Here is a 23,503-nt window from a genome sequence, read left to right on the forward strand (position 1 = left end):
AAAGGGCTTGGGCTGGAGGGGACTGTCTGGTGCCTCCCATCATTTCCTCGCCCCCACCCTGGCCGCCCACTCACCAGAGCTCCCCCCGACCAGCAGGAGAGCAACTCCCCCTAACAGCAGCCGCAGACTGTGCTGGGCTGCGCTCATTGCCGGAGCCTCTCCGCGGTGCACCCTGGCCCCCGGGAGGAGGCGCGCTGGAAAGCGGAACCTGCGGGGCACGGGGAGGAGTTTGCATAGAGCTCTGGCCTCGTCGGCTCCTCCTGCCAGCCTGTGGGTGCCGGCGGGTGGCTGGGCGGGGAAGGGAGCCTCACGCCTCCGCCTGCTGAGCTCTTCCAAGCGAGTCCCGGCCCGCTCCCCGCCCGGCGCCATCTTCGGACTCCGGCCACGCCACCGCACTGAGGGAAGGAGGGAGGGGAGTGGAGGGAGGAGGGAGAAGTGCCCCCGGGGGAGGCTGAGCCCCTTCCTGAAAAGTTCGGGAGGTGCTGACGCTCCTCAGCCCCCCTGTAGATTACGCGCCTGCAGGGAGTAGCTGCTTTCACAAATTTATTGGTAGGATGCAGTGATCAGCTTCACTAAATGCACAACACATTTTAGATTTATGTCTTAGAGCAGTTTCATATAAGAAGCTGGAACCACTTTAAATTGGTTGGCAATGCAAATCTAAAACCTTCTGTTGACAAACCAGTAAATTTGGATTACTTTGCTCACATTTGACCTGGGCACATATGGCCGAGGAGAGGTTGAAAAGTGCTTTTTTAGCTGCCCGCTGTCATGATAATTTAAAAAAAACCTGGTGTGTGTGTGTATTGTTTGTTGTACAGAAGTGCAGAATTGCAAGACTATGGTTGGCTTGTATCCCATGCAGTACAGCTCTACTTGCATGGTATAAATGGAGACTTCCCACCTCTCTCTGCTAGCTGCAATCCTCTTTGTCTCCTGTAATTGTGTCCCCCATGGGCCAGTGGACACCCAAGAACATCTTGGGGGTCAAAGTGATGGCAGGGTGGCTGCAGAGAGAAGGAGGAATCAGTTAAAACTGTCTTCCCTTCTGTCAGCAGAAAAGGAACTTGGGATCCAGGCTATTGTTCTGTGTATCTTGCTGTTGCTGTTTCCCTCCCTTATTGTTTGATTTAAGAGTACTATTAATGGAGTCTTGAGCAGCTAGAGTACTTTAAACACCAGGGTTCATTTGTTGCAGAATTATTACTCAGTTGGGTAGTTGCTTAGTAACAAATGCATTTTGTTCTGAATAGTTAAGGCACATATACTTTTCGGCTTCTGTGCATGGGCTCTATGCTAATTATACTTTGTTGTTACACTTTTGTATTTAAAGACATGTCAATAATCAATTACTAAATAACCAAGACTTTTATTTGTAGAAATGCAGATATGCCTAGCCCCATGGAAATCTGTGGGATTGTATCATAGTACATGATCTCAAATGTAGTCATCTGAGTTACATGTCTTTAAACAAAGGGATTAACTAGGTTGTCTGGGAAAGACATGAAAGATCCTCCTGCTGCAAAACTGTAGATGTTCACTCCACTTCAGCCATCCTGCTCCGCAAATAGTTTTAAGGGTCATTATGCAGTATGTAATCTTCACTTGTAGGAGTGCATACATATCGTGTGTGTGTGTGTGTGTGTGTGTGTAATGACCGTATACACCTGCAAGTCAGAGAGATGATCTTCTGGAATTATTTGGGAAGGGGGGACTTGCAAAGGGAAAAATGTACTCATCCTTTTGGATGCCAAGAGTTATGGAGTCTGACTAGTGTTTCTTAATCCTGTTATAGTGGCTGGCTCCTGTTCCAGTCAGTTAATGGTACTAGCTTAAGAAAGAGACAAATCTCTCTTAAGGCAGAGAAAGGCAGAAGAAATAGTATGGAGCTTTTTAATATATTTTGAATTAAATTATTTCATTTTACTGTTGACATAGTAAGCAGATTAACATGAAAGTATTTGTCACATCAGTACATAATGAAAAGAATCTAATTTTTAATAACCTTTGCTGTTTTTCTTCATGTACTCTAACAACATATGCGTGTAAGAGTTGTTGGCCATATCCTCTGGAACTGTCAGTGTGCTCTGTTTTTTCCAAATGGCAGCTGTATAAATCTTTGCTGCAATTAGCAAGCTTGGTACTAATTTTAAATCTCCTTTAGGAATGCAGTCCCTTTAAATATCTCAACAGCATTATTTTTGCATCAAGACTAATAAAATATCCAGTCATGTTCACAATTAACCTTTTAATCTGCAACCATGATACCACTGGAAGGGAACTTTAAACAAGTGTCCTTTAAGAGTCAAACAAATCATGTTAATCAGTGCACTTTTTCAGATTTTTGAAACATCACAGGTTGTATCTATGGAATGACAACATGCAATTTAAGATACACAAGCAGGGACCAGAAGGCACTTGCATATATGGGGCATCCATTCCCCACCTTTAGTTACTACACCTCTCATCCCACCCCCATCCTTGGTGCCACCTCCCCTTGCCTTTCCTTCCTACCCTCTATGCCACTATGCCCTCAATCCTTGTTGCTGTAATCACCCGCCTTCAGTGCTCTACCTACCCACCAACCCTGTTGTTAGTGTTCTATCCCCCTCCCTCCAATCTTCAATGCTCTGCTCCTCCCCTCATCCCAGAGGAAGGAGGGCCGGTCTCCTTGTGAGTGTCTGGCCATGGCCAGTCCAGTCTGGGCTGCATGGGGCCAGCAGTGCAGTGGAGAGCTTTGCTGGGTCTGGGGGTGGCGGCAGTGATTCTGGAAGTCTTGCTGGCCCCAGCAGCAACCCCAGACTCCATGCCAACCCTGAGGGCTATGGTGGTGACCAGTGTTCCCTCTAAGCTGAGTTAATGTGAGCTAGCTCACAGTTTTTTAGCCTCTGGCTCATACATTTTTGTCTTAGCTCAGGAAGGATGGCTCCAGAGCAAACTAATTGATGCGGTAGCCAAATCGCTCGCTCACAACTTTAATGCCAGTAGCTCACAAAGTAGATTTTTTGCTCACAAGACTCTACAGCTTAGAGGGAGCATTGGTGGTGACAGTGGGAGCTGCAGTTGTGTCAGGTCCAAGAGCTGCAGCAACAATGATGAGAGCTGTGCTGTCCTGGGGGCTGTGGTGGCAAATCCAAGCAACCTGTTAGTGGCCCAGCCTAGCTACAGCACCTCCCCTGCACAGCAACTCCAACAGAGAAGCATTGTCTGTGTGTATGCAGAGAACACTCCTCTGTTTTAGGAGACTTAACACCCCACCCTGACCCTGTTTTTCTCCTGGTTTTTAATTTAAACCCGGGGTTCCCCAAGTTTGGAGGGAAAAAATCTCCATTCTTTCACTGTGGGCCTGATCCGCAGATATAATTATCTGTAGTTGGACCCATGCTTGAGTGTTAGAATATAAGATAAAAAGCCACCTTAGAAGTAGTAGTATGGGAACCGTAAATTTATATATTTTTATGGCTCTAGCCATAAAACTTGCCTACACTCCTTTTTTTTTAGTGTGCACTAGTTTTAATAATTGAGAAATGTGATGGTGTTCATATTTCCTTACAGTATTACAGTAACTTGTCAATTAGATATACCTATGATTCATTACTGAAATATACTTTGACTTAAATCCATTTAGTTACTGTATTAATATGAAAAAGTCTTGCCGTAAGACAACTTGGTGTACATACTAAAATTGTTCCCTTTTAATCAAAAGCAATTCTTAATACTCCAGGCAGAAATACTCCCATGAGGCTATTTTCTCCTAACATTCTTGAAGCAATTCTTTGCTTGAGTTAAGACAGTGAATAAATAGGAAGTTGAGCACAATCTGGGAGATTTTGGAATCAGTTTATTTTGATCTGATTTAAAAATCATCTTGTGCTGAAGCAGTTCTGTCCTAACTCTTTTTGCTATCATAAATTTAGTTCATGCAATGTTTGCCCTGAACTCAGTACTCAGTTTTTGAGTAAGAAGTGTCTTCCTTGATCCATAGCTTTACATAAGGAAAAATTCTTAGTGTCTACTGTTTAAATGCCTGTGGTAGACACTGTGGGAAAATATTAATTATTTCCAGGTGTCTTCTATTGTATCTTTATGCTTTTTTAAAATTATTGATTTTTAATATTCTGCTAAAGTAATATGAAGTCTTTAATTATGCAGCATCTCTAATTGATAATTTTTGAGAAAAATATTTGAGAAAACTTAGTATCTCTCTTTTACTACAGGTTGAATCTACACAGAGCATGATAAGGATTTTGGGTCTTTCCGCTACTCTACCTAATTACCTGGATGTTGCCACATTTTTGCATGTTAATCCCTATATTGGACTGTTTTATTTTGATGGCCGTTTTCGACCTGTTCCGCTTGGGCAGACATTTATAGGAATCAAGACAACCAATAAGGTAAATTTATTGTAAAAGAGTTGAAAGAAAATGTTTAGAGATCATAAAATATGTTAAAGCCACGCTTTTCTACTTCAGTGACCCTGCTACTAAATTCCTGCTATGGCAAAGCATAAGTATGTGTAACTATATTTGCTTATATTTATTTCTCTACTTTTCTGATAAGTGCTGCTGTATGCACCAAGAGGCAGATATGAGTTGCACATAAATACTTTATTTATTTAAAAGATTTACATGCCACCTTTCCATCCAGCTCAGGGTTTACAAGGGGCAAACAATCTCAACATAAAAACAAGATTTAAAATACAAATGGATATATTTTATTTTTTAAAACATTTCTGTGCTGCTTTTTATCTAAATAGGGTCCCCAGTGAATTTTTATGTATATTAAAAAGTAAGGGGTGAAGGAGGGACCAATGGCCGGCAAGGAATGAGGAGGCATCATTGGGTGGGTTGACTGGAGACTGCAAAAAGATATGGCAGGGCGGAAGACAGGGTGTGGAGGAGAGCAAGAGATGGTGGCAAGGTAAGCAAGAAGAAAGGAAACAGAGGCTAGAGGAGTGGGATTCTCCATGTTCCCTACCGCACACTTTTGCTCTTCCTATTTCTCCACTAAATAGATTGCACTGCTAAATAAGCCCAATTTTATTGTGTGTGTGGCAGATTTTCTATGTACCGTATGTCAAAATGCTTAAGTTGGAAGATAAGATAGATGCAATGCCATGCATTACCATAGCATCTCAGTGAAAGAGAAATGTCTAATTGCTATGCAAAGTATGCCTGCTTTATCAAGCATTAGTAACACATTTGAAAATGGATTTCCACATTCAAAATGTTAGTGCAATATGTTTAAAAATTGAGCTTCACGTTTAGATACTACAATCAGGTATCTTTATCATGTTGCTTAGGTGCAGCAACTAAATAATATGGATGAAGTTTGTTATGAAAATGTTTTGAAGCAAGTAACTGCCGGACATCAGGTAAGTTTAGTTGTATTGGCTTTTTACTTATGAACCTGTCAATAATATCAACAAGGATTTATTCTTTGCATGCATAAACACTTGGTTTCCCTCTGTTTCCTCTGAGCCAGCTGACTCAGCCTTCTGAGGTTTTTGGAAATCACAAAAATATTTTAAAATGAAAGTTTTACAGAAGGAAGTTTGCAAAGTCAAAAGCTGTAGCAGTTCAACATCCGGAGTATGTGGGATATCTTTCCCACATGTTATTGGTTTTTTATTTCTCTTTTACCATATAGAAATTGACCAAGACTTTCCTTCTCTGAGGAAATAGTACACTTTTCCTTAAATAAAGAAGGAATTGGGAGGGGAGCTTTTTAGTTAGTTTACCAGTTTTTAAGCAAAACATTTTTGAACTATTGTTAAAAATCACTAGGCATCTGCAAGGTGTTGAACTTTTATGTGAAGATCCCCAACAGGAACTGCCCTAAGACTCATAAGCAAAATGAATTACATCTCAGAGCTTTTAATAGCTTCTTCCTACTATTTGTACACATTTATATATGAATATCTATACCTGTTCCAATTCTGTCTTCAATTGTACAGGTGTTTTCTCTAATGACCTTTAGTACATAATTTTTCTTTCTAACGTTTTGTAGGATTTTGCGATGGTTTAAGAATTGCATGCTAACATAGGACTTAACTGCAGAAGTGAAACATTTATCTTTTGAACAATCTGAGTTTCTTTTTTTAGAATACCTTATGTGCAGTGTAGCTCAACTGCTAATAACGACTGTTTTTGGGGAGAAACTCAATAGATATGCCTTGGTAGCTGTTCAGCTAGAATTCCCTGAGACAGAATGTGATAGCTCTGTTCCTAGAGAGGGGAAAAAATTGGAGTGGCTTTACACTAGTGCTTCAAGGATGTTGCTGGGATCCTGCCACAACATTCATTAGTCTTGAACTATCTCTTCCTTTGTCTCTAAGAGCATCCAATAATGGCCATCTGTGCACCCAGTTTTAAGTATCGTGGGTGGAAATCAAGGTTGGTCTTACTGTGTTGGTTCAAAGGTGTCCTTCTGCATGTGGAAGGTGACTTCTGTTTTAAGAAGTCCTATTCTCCTCCTCCTCAATAAAAATACCACTCTGATGTGAGGTGAAATGCTAAATAAAAGCTTACAAATGAAACAAATCATAGCAGCTCTACAAATTAAAATTTAGCTACCTTGGGGGGAAAGGAGTGTTTTCAACTGATTGGCCTTTTAATGTGTTGATTGTCTAGGCCCCATCTCTAGAATTTACTTCTTGAAAATGCTTGAGACTGTGCAAAAGTTTTATTTTAGTAAAATTCAGTAAAGGTAAAGGTAAAGGTTCCCTTGCTCGAAAGCCAGTCGAATCCGACTCTAGGGTTGCGGTGCTCATCTCCGTTACAAAGCCGAAGAGCCAGCGCTGTCCGAAGACGTTTCCGTGGTCATGTGGCCGGCATGACTAAACACCAAGGCGCACGGAACGCTGTTACCTTCCCACCGAAGTGGTCCCTATTTATCTACTTGCAATTTCTTGCTTTCGAACTGCTAGGTTGACAGGAGCTGGAACTAGAGACAGGAGCTCACCCTGTCTTGCGGCACCCGGGTCTTGAACCACTGAACTACTGACCTTCCACAGCCAACACTTCAGCGTCTTTTTATTTTAGTAAAATTCAGTAGCTGATGATTAACAAGTTATTTTATTGGCACATTTTAATTACATGTAGCATTTCAGTGTTCTCTGTGTCTTCTGGATACTCTTTAGAGATAAGGCGGCCTATAAATTCTAATAAATTAATGGCATGTAATAGTTGTTGCAGGTCATTTTATTCCTGTATGAAATCCACAAATTGAGTGTCTGTATTTGTAGCTGTACTGGTGTCAGGGTTCGATAGTCAGATCACACCACACAGTGCTTCATAAGAAGTATTCGGTTTATTGGTAGTTCATAACTATGACACGTGAACGTCTTTTGTCAGGAATGGCCCAAAGCAGAGGGGCACCCAGAGTTATACTAGTTTCAAAACACCCCCCATTACAAGCAGAAGCCAATAAGCAGTGTGTGCACGCGCGGGAGAAAAGAGAGCAGGCAAAATAGGAGCCGTTTGTTCCCAGCAGGTCAGGAGCAGCTGGAACCCCAAGGTCAGAAAAGGATAAGCAGATAACAACCCAGACAGGAGACATCGTTAGTGTACCAGGATGAGAGAGGAGGATCTCACCCCCACACACATTCCAGGGAAATGGCAGTGTTAATTGACAACTGTGAGGCTTTGGGGGCAGAGCCAGTATTTTTGTGTATTGAGGCTGGACTGCAGAAGCTGTTTTGGCTGGTTTTCTCTTTCTTTCTTTTTTGGCCCCCTGAAGGGAAATTTTTTTAAATTTGCATTTCTATAAAACTACAACAGAAATTGGGGTGGGAGAATCTACAATCTATAGGAGAAAGTAAAAAGAACCTAACTAAAAACCCAAGAATGGAGGTTTTACAATGCTTAAAACATAGTTGTTACTCTTATACAGTTACTTTCAAACATGAAGAGTTCCCGCCAATCATCGCTTCTGCTGACAAACCCAGCTTATCTGACTGAACACAGAGTAATTCCAAAGCTATAACACACATAATCACAGCCCTTAAAAATAATTAGCATCTCCTTTTACGCTTTACTCCCCCCCCCATAGGCAAGATCTTTAAAACCAATGTTCCCTCAGTAAGAACATTTCAACACGTTTTTCTTCTTCCGTCTTCAATGTATCTTCTTTCTTCAATTATCTTTTAGTTTTTATAAGTCCGGATCTGTCCATTCATGATCGTGAGTTTCGATTTTACAGTTGCGCACACGGCTCCATCTTCACCACAGGAATGTTAAACAATAAGCGTTTTTACAGTTTTTAAAGGCTTCAATCAACTTTTTTCTCTCCGGAATCGGATTTCTGGGATTTACTATTCATTTTCCGCTCAACCGCTTAATTCAAATTGACTCCAAACTCAGTTCAGGTAAGCGGCACGTTTTTGTTATCTAGCACGTTCAAAACGGGTTTCGCATTGTTTCTTTTAACTCACAGTTGTTGTCCTTCTTCAAAGAAGTCTGCTGACGAAGAATTTATGCCGGTAATCCGGCTCGATCGGCCACTATAGAGTTGCTTGGCACTTGCCTTCTTCGTGGGAGGAGGTCAAAGCCCAATTCAGCTTCTTCCGAAGCTGGATTACGCCAACCTCACACTCCCTCTAGGGCGCTGCTGCCTGCTTGTCCCCCCCCCTCGCTGGGGAGTGATGCGTTGGGCTGTATATTGCCCAAACTGTCAAAAGTGGCCGTCGCTCGCTTCGCACGATTGCGAAACGCTTCAGTCCTCCATCTTAGCTAGACCGGAAGCCCCTCATTCATCAATCCTTGATTCGATCCACCAGGTCCTAAAATGGCCCCTGGGATCATGCCTGGCAGAGAAAATCACTAAACCTCCCATTGCTTGTCCCGGTGGTCACTTCTAATCCAATAATGGGAATAAGGGCAGGACCTTCAGGGCAGAGAGTAGCCCCCCTGTACCACCTGCCGGCTGGAGGTAGAGCTCTCCAAAGCCCCCTGGCTAGAAGCCCATTGACAATGGGCTCTATGGGGGAGCGTGCACAATCACGCTCCCTCCTAATCTCCGATTCATGGCACACATCTCTCAGAGGAACCAAGAGACGCTGCCATCATTTAAAGCGCCAAAACTGGAAGGCTGGCTGATTCTCTCAACCAAAAAAGAAGATGATCCTCTAGAATAGTATATGGAGGGGGGTCAGAAAAAGTGGCTTTACATTAGTTCTTCTGGGAGAGTTCTTCTCAGAATGAAAAAGAAGGAATTCTGTAAATTCTTGAACAATTGAAATTGTTAAGATCACACTGTGTAGAAATCTCAAAATATTTATTAAACAGTCATCAAATATACCTTGTCTTCAATCCTATTGAACCATGCACTTTACGTGTTAGAACAAGATGTTCTGGTGTATGTGAATGTACAATATTAGATGTATATTAGAGATGTATTCTCCTGATTTAAATAATTATCTGGAATTATTTAATTATATAGGTAGGAGCACAGTACTGATGAATCCATGATGTGATCATTTATTTGATCCGCGTCCACTGTTGCCAGGTGACACAAAGTATTCCAACTGTATGTCACTTACTATTCAAGCCCTGTTCACAGTGAATACATGTGTAATCCATATACATTGTACACTTGACTCATGTTACGTTTAATGCACATACAGTTGAATGTGTGATTGAAACCACACATTTATCTAGGTGCTGGCTCCCATTTTCGTTTGTAAAATGAATGCACATTGGCTCATTCTTACATACAACTGTACACATGTACATGCAAGGTGTGCATGCATTCATTGGAACATGTGAATAGAGCTTCAGTCTTTATAGCTGAAAACATCATATTGTGTTTTGTAATGAGAATGCAGGAGGCTGCCTTTCATTGGCTGCTAGTCCATCTGGTTCTGTATTGGCTACCTTGAAGAACACCAGCTTTCCTACATCTCTCGTCTTTTAACTGGAGATGCCTGAGATTCATTGTGGGACCTTCTGTATGCAAAGCATGTGCTACTACTGAGCCCCACAGCCTTTCCCCAACCATTCAAATTTAATGTCATTGCCAACTGAATATGTGGCAGTCTTACACCTCACATAGACAACCAACAACTGTATAGCATGGAGATTATGGTCATTTGAAGGGGCTCTGATGCGGTGGCATCACTAACTTATTGGGTGGACCTAAGACACGTATCCATTTGCCACTACTTCTGAGATACAAAGGCATCAGTGCTGTCTTGCACTAGCAGTATGATAATCCAGTAGCATCAAAGAAGTATTTGGAGATCAAGATGTTTTTCTGTATTTAAAGAAAAATGATGCTTCATTGTTACCTACCCTTTTATGGTTTTCTTGTAGGAACTCTTGAAACCTTAATAAATCATATCTGCAGGTTATCCTTTATCCACTATTACGTTAGCTCTTCAAAGAATGGCACATCTTAGCAAGGCGTTAAATTACCCTTGTACAATTCATGCTGGTTAGGCCTAGTCACATTATTGTAATACAGGTTGTAGTGTGATATTCAACTAAAGTAGGATGTTGGTGGTGTTTTAATAGATATTATGTGAATTATTATTATTAAAGAATAGGGACAGTGGGAGGTAGTTGTATTCTACACAGGCATGTGTCGCAACAGATGGAGGAAAATCTTTTCATGTTGATTTTTCAACTGTCCTACTCTGCAAGACTTCGCGCTCTTTTTGGCTACTGGGAAATTAAAAGTTGGCGGATCAGCCTTTAATTTTTATCCATCTGTTCAGTTTAATGAGAAGTCTCGTTTGTAGGCTTCACTTTGAATTAGTCAATGCAAGTGTAATGATAGCATTCTTCCCTTAGCCCCCTCCTCTTGTGTTACTAGCTAAAGGGGATAATATTAGATGTCTTAGTCTCACTGTGTTTTTTCTTCTTTTTATGGAACACATGTCAAAATGCATGTGAAAAGCTTTCTGTTGCTTACAAACGTTATTTTCCTGCAGCGCTTACTAAGGGTGTAGGTTTTAAGATAAGCTTTGTACTTAGAGCATTTCTTTTCCAGTAAGATTCAAAATTCTGTTGCAATTGCTTTAATAGAAACATCAAAAATTGTACAATATATGAAACTGGTGGTGGAAGAAAGTGCTGTCAAGTCGTGAGCCACTGTTTTTCATTTCCAGGCAGTTAACCGTTCCCCACCCACCCCAAAATGGTTGTTTTTCTGTATCTGTTTGTTAATTATCTCTCTCTTTTTTGTCATTTAGGAAGGACAAAAGAGGGCGTCTTAACTTCCAGTAGAATATATACTTGAAATTTACTGTTTCCCCTTGGAGTTAAGTCCCCCATAGGATTGCCAGCTTCAGGTTGGGAAATACCTGGAGATTTTGTGAGTGGAGCCTGAGGAGTGGGGGACTGGAGAGGGGAGAGACTTCAATGGGATGTCATGCCATAGAGTTTACCTTCCAAAAAGGGCCAATTTCTATCACCTTGAGATCAGTCATAATAGCAGGAGGTTGGCAACCCTAGTCCCCCCCTTTACCAGCACTATCACTTTTGGGTAGAGGAGACCTATATGTCAGTTCACTAAATTGTCATGGAAGGTTTTTGGAAAACTAGACATACACATTGTGAGGATTTATAATTAGCTGACAAGTCATGGGGAAGGGAAAGCTTAATAAACGTAGCACTTCCTACTCACAAATCCTGGTTTCCTTTACAATGATATTCTCCAACTAGTATATGCAAGCATTTCTCTGCCATATGTAAATTCTCATCCAAACAAAGCCAACTGAAGTCCTTTTACAGTTCCACAAGGCCTGCAAGATGGAGCTCTTCCGCCAGGCTTTCAGCTAGCTAGCCGCCACCACCATAGAGCCCTGGCCCTTGGTTTCTAACACTAGCCTGTGCCTTGGTTTCTAACACCTAGCCAGCCCTGCTGGAAAATCTTGAGCAGATTGATTTTTAGACGGTACACTGAAATAAGCCATCTTGAATAACTATCTTCAGCACTTTATGAATTTGTTTTAATAATGTTCTTATATGTTTTTATGTGTTTTAACTGTATTAATGCACTGCCTGTGAACCACCCTGAGCCTGCATTGCGGGGAGGGCAGAGTATAAATGTGATCAATAAATAATAAATAAATAAGTCCAACACTATGGTAGTTCAAGTTAGAGCTCCATCTTCTGGAGAACTTGGAGCTGACTCAACAGTGATATCCTTACTGATACTCTTCTTCCCCATAATCTGTATGAACCTGATTTATGCATGTTTATACCTGTTATGGCAGAATAACTCAACATGAAGTTGTTAGTTTTAGTGGTATCCCTGTCTCACATGCAATTTTATTTGATTTACAACATTTTTATGCTGCCTTTCCACCCAGCTTCAGTTCCCCAAGGTGGTGAACATTCAAAAACGTTTAAACAAGCTTTTAAACTGCATAATAAAAAATAAAATGCATACCTAGTTAAAGATAATACTCAGGTAGGAGGGTCAGTGAGGGAATGCTGGTCAAATCCAATAAGTTTTCAGCTGCTGGTGGAAGATAATGATAGAAGTGAGGAGACAGTTCTCCAGGGGAGGGAATTCTGTAACGTTGGTGCCATGACCAAGAAAACTCTTTCTTGGGATACCACCAGTTTAGGAGATGGTGAGAGCACACAAAGAAGGGCATCCTGTAGATGACTGCAGTGGTCTGGTAGGTTCATATGGAAGCAGACAGTCTTTAAGATATTGTTGGTCCCTGGCTGTATAATGCTTTAAAGGTCACTATCAGCACCTTGAATTGTCCCCAGAAGCAAATTGGGGGCCAGTGTAAGTGGCACAAGACAGGGGTTCCTGTGACCTACACTCAGCATTCTGGTTGCCACATTCTCTACCAACTGTATCTTCCAAATACTCTTCAGGGTCAACCCTATGTATCGTGCATTGCAGTAATCTAATCTAGCAGTTACCAGGAGAAAATGTTATCACAGTGGAAAGATCTTTTTTGCCCAGGAAAGGCTGCATCTGGCTTACCAGCTGAAGCTAGTGAAAAGCACATCTGCCTAATCACTGACACCTGCTTATTCAACAGGAGGCCTAGGCCCAGGAACAGCCCCAAGCTATTAACATGATCCTTTAGGGAGAAGTGCAACCTCACTCAGTCTTTCCATCCATCAGTAGTACCTCCATTTTGTCAGGATGAAATTTAAGCTTATTAAGCATTATCCATCCTCAAACTGCCTCCAGGAACTGGTTCACTTTTTCCACATCCTCCGTGGGATCTGCTGAAAGTGCAAGACAGAACTGAGTATCATCTTCATATTGGTGACAACTCAGGTTAAATCTACAGGTATCCTCTCCCCAGTAGTTTTGTGTAGTTTCAGTGCATTTATTTTAGCCTTTTGTGGGATAATTGAAGATTCCCAGTTTGCAGTTATCTCTTTCTGACCCACTTCTTGTATATATATGTTTTCATACTGTTTGTTCTTCTGTTAGCTACTGTGTATCTCTTTACAAAGGAAATAGAAATACAAATTCTGAAATAAAACAAAAATATTCATAATATATGATACTTCATACACTTCCTAGCATACTCAAACTGAGTCTGTGCACATCTTTAACTCTTAGTATTTTGTAATTATTTCATAATTATGGTTTTGCTGTGTTGCTGAAGCAATAGCTGCTATTAAATATGTCTTGAATTGGTTACTGTGCACATTACAGTATGTTTTATAGACATAAATTTCAGGAATGGATCACAGTGATAATGCTGAGTAGAGTCTACTGGGCTAATTATTACATTTTAGTTTTGACCTGCTTGCAGCGTCTTCTAATTTCACACATGGATGTTTCCTGATTTACAAACTGCAGAGCATGCACTCCCAATTTGAGTGTAATGGTGTTAAGGCATATTTTGATGCAAGAGGAGTCTGGTTGTTCATATTCTGGGGCAGTGTATTCAGAATCACTCAGCTAGAATTGGTTCTTGTCAACAAGACAGCTTAGGTTTTTTAATGACTTACCCTTTAGCATTGGGAATAGTCTAAAGAAGGATTGATACACAGAAATTCACCAATATGTTTTGTTGCTTGTTTTGCCGTATCGTATTAGTATCAGTTATCTATTTTTCACAGTTTCTTTCTTTGTGCATGATATATACTCTCTCCACCCAAATACAGATTTTTCCTCCCCAGAGAAGAGTATAAATTGAAATCTGGTCCGTTTTAAAATTTTAGGATTACTAATCATTATTCCATGTTTCCTTAATAAGTGGCCTTCATTGCTGAAGCACAGATGTTTGTTAATGTGATCTCGGTCTAGTCAGTGGTATTCACCAGGATGGGTAGGCATGACCAGATCCTTTCAGCTGGAGAATAGCTCCATCTGTGGCAGTATTTTTAACTAAGCAGCCAATAAAATGGGTAGGCCATTTCTCCAGGCCAAACTCTGTTCCTTCTGTTGTTTGGCACGAGTAGCCTGTAAGACTGGTAGGAGCTTCTGGTAAAGCCACAGAATTAATGAGAATGCAGCTCAGATGCCGTTGTTGGTAGATAGTATCCATATTTAGTTTGTTCTTAACTGCAGGTTACAGTAATTTAAATGCTAGAAATTAGATTAATGTATTTCATATGAGATTGAAGATCACTTCTCATTATCAGCTTGCATAATCTTTGATCTTTTTTTCCCCAAGTTCCAGGAGTATAAACATATCAGCTGTAATTGAGACATGCAGGTCATGGGGGGGGGGGAGCAGGAAAGGCAACATTTTTCATTTCATATTCTGTTCAGTTAAGATGTAGAATATTTTAATAATTTGAATTTGATTGTATTCCAAAATGGTTTACTGGTTTGTTTTTTCAGCTGGAATACAGGATTAGAGGGAGCAGGTTTAAGGAAGTCCAGCCTGAAATATTGCTGCAGTATATTGGATTGCCAAAATGAATTGAACAGATACTGATTTCAGCTGTAAGGAAGTTGCATTAAAATTCAGTAGTATCTAATTTCCTATTATTAATTTGGGCTTGTGATCATTAAGTCGATAGGAATTTAATAAGCTTATTTACTGAAAGCAATTGTTGATGGTTAGAAGTGCCTTTATAAACAGTACTTTGCTAGAAAACCTTCAAAAAGTTGTTTTCGTTCAGTAGTAAAGAGATCTAAGATATTTTAAAAGAAAAGGACTGTTTTGATTCACTTAATCAGATTTCCTGTCAGCGAGTTTCTACTCAAATGTAAATTTCCTTTTGACATTTCTATTTAATGTTACTACTGCATCTGGAAAAGGTAACCGGTGATATCTTAAAAGACTAAAGAAGTTATCGTTGTCAACAGGGCTTTTTTTTGTAGAAAAAGCCAAGCAGGAACTCATTAGCATAATAGGCCACACCCAACAGCAGAAACTCATTAGCATATTAGGCCACACCCCATGCCTTCCCTTGGCTTGCCCGGGCGAGCCCCCCCTTGAAGGGAAGGGAAGGCTTGCCCAGGCACCGCGCGGCTGCAGGGAGCCCAGGCAAGCTGGCCCTTGGAGTAGCGGGGGGGTGTGTCGCTCTCCAGGCCTTCCCTCTGTATCCACACATGCAGAGGTTTTGGCTGTAGTGGGCGTGGCCAATGCTGAAGCCAGCTGGAACTCCATTCCTGTGTGTTCCTGCCCAAAAATAGCCCTGGTTGTTGAAGGCTTTCATGGCCGGAGTTAATTAGTTGTTGTAGATTTTCCGGGTTGTGTAGCCATGGTCTTGGTATTGTAGAACCTGGCGAAACATCAGGTTCTACAATGCCAAGACCATGGCTACACAACCCGGAAAATCTACAGCAACTAAAGAAGTTGTTGTAGCATAAGCTTTTGAGAATCAGAGCCCACTTTGTCAATCACATTAAGAGTCTGTCTGTCTGTCTGTCTGTCTGTCTCTCTCTCTCTCTCTCTCTCTCTCTGCCAGTTCCTCGGGTTTAGTAACTTGGTATTTCTGTTCTGATTTTCATAATATTCTTCCTTCCTTCATAAATATTCTGTGCCTGGTGGCATGTGGACATTTCTCTACAGTGTCATAAATATTGCCATTCAGTTCTAGCTTGTGCCCAATTGTTGGAAGGGACATTAGGAATATGTTGTTGCCATGGACAACCCTGATGTGCTGTCTAGCCCATGAAAGGATTCAGGTGAGCAAGCCATTCTTGCCTTTTGTATTCCCAGCAAATAGGATGTCCAGCTGCTTTTTGAAGAATTGACCTGCTGCTGAAATACAGTGTGACACTGGTAGATTTAAATAAGTCTTTAGTCCATCAGAGTTGGGGCTTAGCGTTAAGCCACTTAAATAGTTCTGTATCACATAGTGGTTTTATGTTTTTGATTATTTAAGAGGAGTTGACACACCAACCTTTCTGGTAGGCTGTTTCGGACTTGTGAATGGGGTGGTATATTTTGCCTTCCTCACAGCAGTCTAAAATTCTACACTGCCAGTTGCAATAAACAAATGAGTGCTGAACTGAGAAGAAGGGTAAATAAGGGACAACTGCTGGGTCTCTTGAAAGGATGGAAAGTGGCTACTAGGTATGGGTACAAGCCGGGAAAATTGAGGTTCATCCCAGTTCGTGGTTCATAGGGTCACATGAATTATGAACCTCCCCATTTAACAAACCAGTTCATTTTGTGAGGTTTGCAATGTGGAAGGGGTGTGTGTCTTCCCTCCTTTTCTGCTGGGGACTGCTTTCCGAGGCCAACAGAATGGAAGGATACTCTGCTACTCTGTTCTCCTTGTCTGAGATGAGGGCTCAAAGTTTATTAAGAGAGATAACTTCCCTTTCTAGTAGTATGACTGTACACGGAACAGCTGGTATCTTTTAAGATATTCCTACATGGAAAGTATCAGAGTTGGAATTCGGGGGGAATAGAAATGAAGCCTAATTCTGTTGCCTCTTAAAGGTAAAGGTTCCCTGGCTCGAAAGCCAGTTGAGTCCGACTCTAGGGTTGTGGTGCTCATCTCCATTTCAAAGCCGAAGAGCCAGCGCTGTCCGAAGATGTTTCCGTGGTCATGTGGCCAGCATGACTAAACACCAAGGCGCACGGAATGCTGTTACCTTCCCACCAAAGTGGTACCTATTTATCTACTTGCAATTTCTTGCTTTCGAACTGCTAGGTTGGCAGGAGCTGGAACTAGAGATGGAAGCTCACTTCATCATGCGGCACCCGGGTCTCAAACTGCTGAACTACTGACCTTCCACAGCCTGCAGTTCAGCGTCTTAACCACTTGAGCCACTGCAGCTCCTGTTGCCTCTTAGAAATCCACAAATTTTAAATCAATAGAAGGTGGGTGCTTATGTAGCAAATAGGAAAGATGTTCTTGGGCATCCCATTTACTCATCCAATTTATCACCTACCCTTTATAGGGGAGGATGTTCAACACTATATTGTTACATTCAAGTGTCAGGGGGTGTGAAAGTGGATCCAAGTTTGATACAAATTTCAAATTGCCTTCCTTTTGCTTTTCCATGTTAAGTACCCCACCTTTCTCTTCCTTGCCCTTAGGCTAATATAGCATCCCATCTTTTTGTTTGCGTAGATTTTGTGTTCTCATCAGCAGATTAGGTAATACTGCTGCCTTCACTTCTACACTCTTGTTTCCCTTATTTTCCTTGTTTCTCTTTGCTAGGAAATCCTCTACATATTTTGTCAATATATCTATTTTTCAGAGATTTTCCTCACGGTACCAGAAATTAATAGTGTCTGAGTTGCCAGGATTTCCAAATCTGTTGTTCCTGATCTTTATTTTTTCTCAAAAGCTCGTCTAAAATGGCTATATGAGAATGAGAACCTGGAGGAGGGTAAGAAGAAATATTTAAAGGGCTTGGGGATGTTGTATCTTCATTTGAAAGAGAGGCAAATCTATTGGAAGTTTTTATAGTAAGAAATGCTTAGAAGGGGGTAGGTTTTCACTGAGGACTCGCAACCCTTACCTTCCCATTGTTAATATCAATCTAATAAGGCTTAATTTCACTTTACCTAAAACCACCAGATTAAAACCCACTGAGGTAATCCCTAGTGGGGAGTAAAATATAAAATTTACACTGTTAAAATATAGTAATAAAATACTGATAAAATAAAATACCGATAAAGTAAATAATTCAGAAATACTAAAGCAATTATCCCTGCCAAAAAAGATAGAGATAAAATGAACAAATGATAAATTAAACAGAGAAGAAAGAAGGGGATGAAATATAAATATAAATGCAATAAAATAAATAAAAATAAATATAAATAATAGTGTCTCATTCTCAAGATTTCTCTAATAAACTAACAAGCAGCAGCAGCTTTGCCAAAGAGCTGTGGAGAAACCTCCCAGCCTCTCCTGTAGTTCCTTTCACCTTCAGCTGAGCTCAGCATCTCATGCCTGTCAAGCTCAACATGTTCCAGATTAAATTAGAAGTTGTAAATTAAGGGGGTGCTGAGTGACAGCAGAGCCGTGCATTCGCACCCAACTCAGCCTCCACATTAGGCTCCTACAAAAGAATTAAAAATTTAAAAAACGGGCTGCATTTTAAATGACACAGCTTTACCAAAACAATGTGGAGGAATACGGGAGCAAAAGGTGGCAAGAATCTCTCCAAAACGATGCCTAGAGCAATGCAAGAAAACCAAAACTCTTTGGAAGAGGACTTCCCCCCCCCCCGTTGGAAATGGAGGAAGTAGAAGCTCATGCAAGTAAAAGAAAGAGAGAGGACTCTTTAACCAAACAACATTTACAGGAGATGTTGACAGACTTAAAACAAGACTTAAAAGAAGAGATAAGAAACAGCATGACTCCTATTATGAATAAGCTGGATGAAGTCAACGAAAAGCTGCAGGAAACTCAGGAGAAGGTGGAGACAGCAGTTGCCAGTATGCAAAGAATTCTAAAGAAATAGCTGAATTAAAAACTTTTGAAGGATAGGTGAAAAGCAAGCTAATGCTGTTAGAAACTAAATCACAACAAACTATGGCAGGTCCTTAAAGAGATGGGAGTACCAGACCACCTCACATGTCTCTTGAGAAACCTGTATAAGGGCCAAGAAGCGACAGTTAGAACCGGATATGGAACAACTGATTGGTTCAGCATAGGAAAAGGAGTACGACAAGGATGTATATTGTCGCCTTGCTTATTTAATATATATGCAGAGTACATCATGCGAAATGCTGGCCTGGATGAATCACAAGCGGGAATTAAGATTGCTGGGGAAAAGATCAACAACCTCAGATATGCAGATGATACCACTCTAATGGCTGAAAGTGAAGAGGATCTAAAGAGCCTCTTGCTCAGAGTAAAAGAGGAGAGCGCAAAAGTGGGCTTGAAGCTCAACATCAAAAAAACTAAGATCATGGCATCCGGCCCCATCACTCCTTGGCAAATAGAAGGGGAAGTCGTGGAAGTAGTGACAGACTTCACGTTCCTGGGATCCCAGATCACCGCAGACTGTGACTGCAGCCATGAAATTAAAAGACGCCTGCTCCTTGGGAGGAAAGTGATGGCGAACCTAAACAGCATGATAAAAAGTAGAGACATCACCCTGCCAACAAAAGTCCGCATGGTCAAAGCAATGGTATTCCCAGTAGTCATGTATGGCTGTGAGAGTTGGACTATAAGGAAGGCCGAGCGCCGAAGAATAGATTCTTTTGAACTATGGTGCTGGAGGAGACTCTTGAGAGTCCCTTGGACTGCAAGGAGATCAAATCAGTCAATCCTCAAAGAAATCAACCCTGACTGTTCCCTGGAAGGCCAGATAATGAAACTGAAGCTCAAATACTTTGGCCACCAAATGAGAAGGGAGCACTCACTGGAGAAGACCCTGATGCTGGGAAAGATTGAAGGTCAAAGAAGACGGGGACGGCAAAGGATGAGATGGTTAGACAGTGTCATCGATGCAACGAACATGAAATTGAGCCAACTTCAGAGGACGGTGGAAGACAGGAGGGCCTGGCGGGAGATGATCCATGGGGTCGCGAAGAGTCGGACTCGACTGTGCGACTGAACAACAACAAAAGAAGCTCACGCAAGTAAAAGGAAGAGAGAGGACTCTTTAACCAAACAACATTTACAGGAGATGTTGACAGACTTAAAACAAAACTTAAAAGAAGAGATAAGGAACAGCATGACTCCTATTATGAATAAGCTGGATGAAGTCAACAAAAGGCTGCAGGAAACTCAGGAGAAGGCGGAGACAGCAGCTGCCGGTATGCAAAAGAACTTTAAAGAAATAGCTGAATTAAAAACTTTTGAAGGATGGGCGAAAAGCAAGCTAATGCTGTTAGAAGCTAAATCACGGGAAACTAAAGTGAAATTCCGTGGAATTTCTTTGAACTTTGAATTAAATAAGGACCTTACTGTTGCTTTAAACAAGTGGTTAGAAGGAATTATACAGCTTCTGGGGCCAGTGGTAAACAATGCTTTCCGTGTAAACCCTTCCCGAATGGGCTCGTCAATATTGATACCTGATATTGTGGCAGATCTTAAAGCCACAAAGACTAAGAGGAACCTCTTGGAAATTGCTAGGAAGAACAGAGGTCTAAAGCTTGAGGACACTTAGGTTCAGCTATATCCAGATATCCCATTTGAAATATTAAATGCTAAGAGAAAATATGCGCCCAATTGCACAAAAGCTTGCAGAGAAGAACTTCAGGTATCGTTGGCTTCCGTTTGGACATATATCGATCACGTACCAAGGAAAAACACTCACAGTTTAATATCCAGCGAAGAGCTTCTGAAGGTGTTGGAATCGGACTTATGCTAGGAGTCCAAGAACTGACAAGTAAAAGAAGTTGAATGCCCCAGAAGACTGTAAAGACCTACACCAGAGGAGATTGCAGCTATATTTTTTGTTTTTCTCTTCTCTCTCTCCCTCTCTTTCCCCTTTTTGCCTTATATATTTCCCCCCTAAGCAGGGCCGGCCCACCCGCTAGGCGAACTAGACTTTTGCCTAGGGCACGGGGGCCTTAAGGGCGCCCAGCCATGCCCCCAACCCCACCAAAAACCGCCGCCACCTCTTTCTCCCCCCCCTCAAGAAGGCGACTAGCACACCTTCGGCTTGGAGGGGTGCCACCTTAAGTGGCACTCCCACAGAACCCTTGTGGTGGGTTCCTTTTGAGGGTTAGCCTCTTTGATGGCTCAAAGCCGTGGAATAGAGGCTTCCCTCCGCCCTGATGGGACCACCGATGGGTGACCTATGGGTGTAAGCCAATCTGACCGGAACAAGCGCAGGAGATCAAGCGGAATTGCGATGGAAGAGAGCGAGGTCAGAAGTGACCAACAATGAACGTGAGTGAGAAATAAACGGACTGTTTTTGTAAAGCAAAGCCCCATCTCCCCCGTGGAGAAAGTGGAGTGCAGGGAGGGACGCCTCCTGAGCGATTGAATAGATCAAAGAAGCGAAGGGGGGGAGAGGGGAGAGAAACAGCGTTACGTTTTGAGAGACTTACTTGAGCTTGAATAGAGAAACGGCGAGTCCTTCGAGCTCTGAAACAGAGGTTTTTAATTGTAAACTAAGAGAGAACATGGCGGTTCCATGAGGGAAAATAAAACCAAAAGGCAGCGAGAGTCCAAGATCAGAAGAGGGAGCAGACGTCATGAAGACGTTAGCGAATATGCTAAAACTGGTATTGGAGCAGCTCGGTGGTATTAACCAGCAACTGGCCACACTAAACCAAAACTTTGCCTTGCAGCAGCGCCAGCTGGCAGAGACGGAGAAAAAAGTGGAGCAGGCAACTGAGAAGCTGATAGAGATGGACACCGGGAACAAGAAGATGGGGAAATGAGTGACAGAGGTGGAAATAAAACAAAAGCTGCAGGAAAACTGTTTACTTCAACTGCAAATGGAGAAAACAAACATGACTGCCTGAAAAGGAAAAAGAAGATTTGAAGAAGACTCTGGGAGAGATCATTGCTTCAGTAACAGGCTTATCAGCGGATGAAATAATAAAAGATATAGAGTCTGCCTATCAGGTATACTCTAATTACATAAAAAAAAAAATAGCCTGCCTGGGGAGATTCTAGTCAAGTTTGCAAGAAGACAGACCAGAGATGTTATATTAAAGGCAACTCCGGCAAATCCACTGAAATGTGGGAATACAAATATTAAGACTCTAAAAGACATCCCATTTGAAATCCGTCAAAAGAGGAAAAGCTACAAGGAATTAATCTCATTTCTTCAGGCAAACGGAATACAATATCGCTGGGTGATCCCAGAAAGTGTCATCTTTAAAATTAATGATAAAAGAGAGCAGATTGACTCCATCTTTAAAGCAAAGGAATTTTTGAGACGATAGCTGGGGCCAGAAGCAGAACTTACTGTATGGATTAGGAATGTACATTGTGAGAAGAAAAATGAAAAGCAATTTAGGGTGTATGGGTTTTTAATTATAGAAATTGATGTTGAATAATTATTTCCCAAGCCCATTGACAGTTGTAGGTGCTACTTAATCTTTGCTTAATTTTGGTGCAAAAATAGACATTGGTATTTCTTTGCTGTCAGTAACTATTCAGAATAATTTTTATCTACCAGTAGGAGTCAGTAAAGTATCAAGTAGTCACGTCGTAGTGAAAATGTTCCTCCTCTTGTAAACTTTCAAGCTGTTCATATCTGTACTATCAAAATACCAGTGTCTTCTAAGTAAAAACCTTGCAATGAAAGATAAGGTGACAGGTCAGAAACTGTTTGTTCATTTCATTTGTATCCTGCTTTTTTTTTCGTTAACAGAAGAAAGTAGAGAATAGGAACTGGCAAGCACGGATCTGTAGCGGGATTCTTAGTGTTTGTTCAGGGGAGAGGGGTGAAACATCTAGGATAGTGGATGGCACCAAATCACTCAGGATGGGCTTGATAGGAGTCAGTGGCACCACAAAGTTTGGGGGCATAGCTGGTCTGAGGTATCCCCAATTCATTCTCTGGTGATAAAGAGCCATCAAGCTTCTTCTTGCTCAGCCACTGGTCATGCCTGCTGACACTCCATAATTCTTCATATTAAAAAAAATGTAGCATGACATTCAAATTACACAACATACTTTGGAACTACACAAGTTGCCCTATAAGTTAAAAGCTTTAGCATTTAGATTTTGGCTTTCCCCTATAAAGTAAGATTAAAGATTTACTCAACTCTATTTCAGTCTCAAAATTAAGCAGAAATTGAATAATGAGAATTAAATTCAAGAGGTGCAAACATTTAAGTTCTAGCACAAATAACAGGACATAAAATATTTGTTTCTGTCCCTTGCACACATGTTTCATTTTTAATCAGCTTTCATGATTTATTTTAACTTAAAAGCTTGATTCAATTCTGAAGTAAATTTAAAAAGAATGCAGATGAGATGTTTGTATACCATATGCTTGCATTCCTTATTATACTTTTTCTCTTAGAGTAATGAAGTAATTCCATAACTAATAGATTGCATTGGTCTACATCAATAGCTCTTGGAGTATGAGGTATGCTTCCTTATGGAGGTTCAGACTGTTCTCTTCCCCTTAACCATTTGTTTTTCATTCATTGGTCAGTGGGAGGTGGAGTAACTATATGCTGGGGCCAAACTAAATGTGACAGGTCAGAAACAGGTGACAGCAAGAAGTC

The 23,503-nt window shown here is 41.3% G+C and overlaps 1 protein-coding gene across 1 annotated transcript in view; it reads left to right on the forward strand.

Moving 5' to 3' along the window:
• Nucleotides 1-23,503, forward strand: part of ASCC3 (activating signal cointegrator 1 complex subunit 3) — a 409,581-nt gene that overhangs the window by 164,634 nt on the left and 221,444 nt on the right. Inside the window, exons 11-12 of the mRNA XM_015417908.1 lie at nt 4,218-4,394; nt 5,303-5,374. Of these exons, the coding sequence (XP_015273394.1) occupies nt 4,218-4,394; nt 5,303-5,374 (249 nt within the window). The remainder of the gene's footprint in view (nt 1-4,217; nt 4,395-5,302; nt 5,375-23,503) is intronic.

The sequence above is a fragment of the Gekko japonicus genome, unplaced genomic scaffold, assembly GCF_001447785.1.
Source record: "Gekko japonicus isolate JY-2015 unplaced genomic scaffold, Gekko_japonicus_V1.1 scaffold665, whole genome shotgun sequence".
In the NCBI taxonomy this organism is placed as follows: Eukaryota; Metazoa; Chordata; class Lepidosauria; order Squamata; family Gekkonidae; genus Gekko; species Gekko japonicus.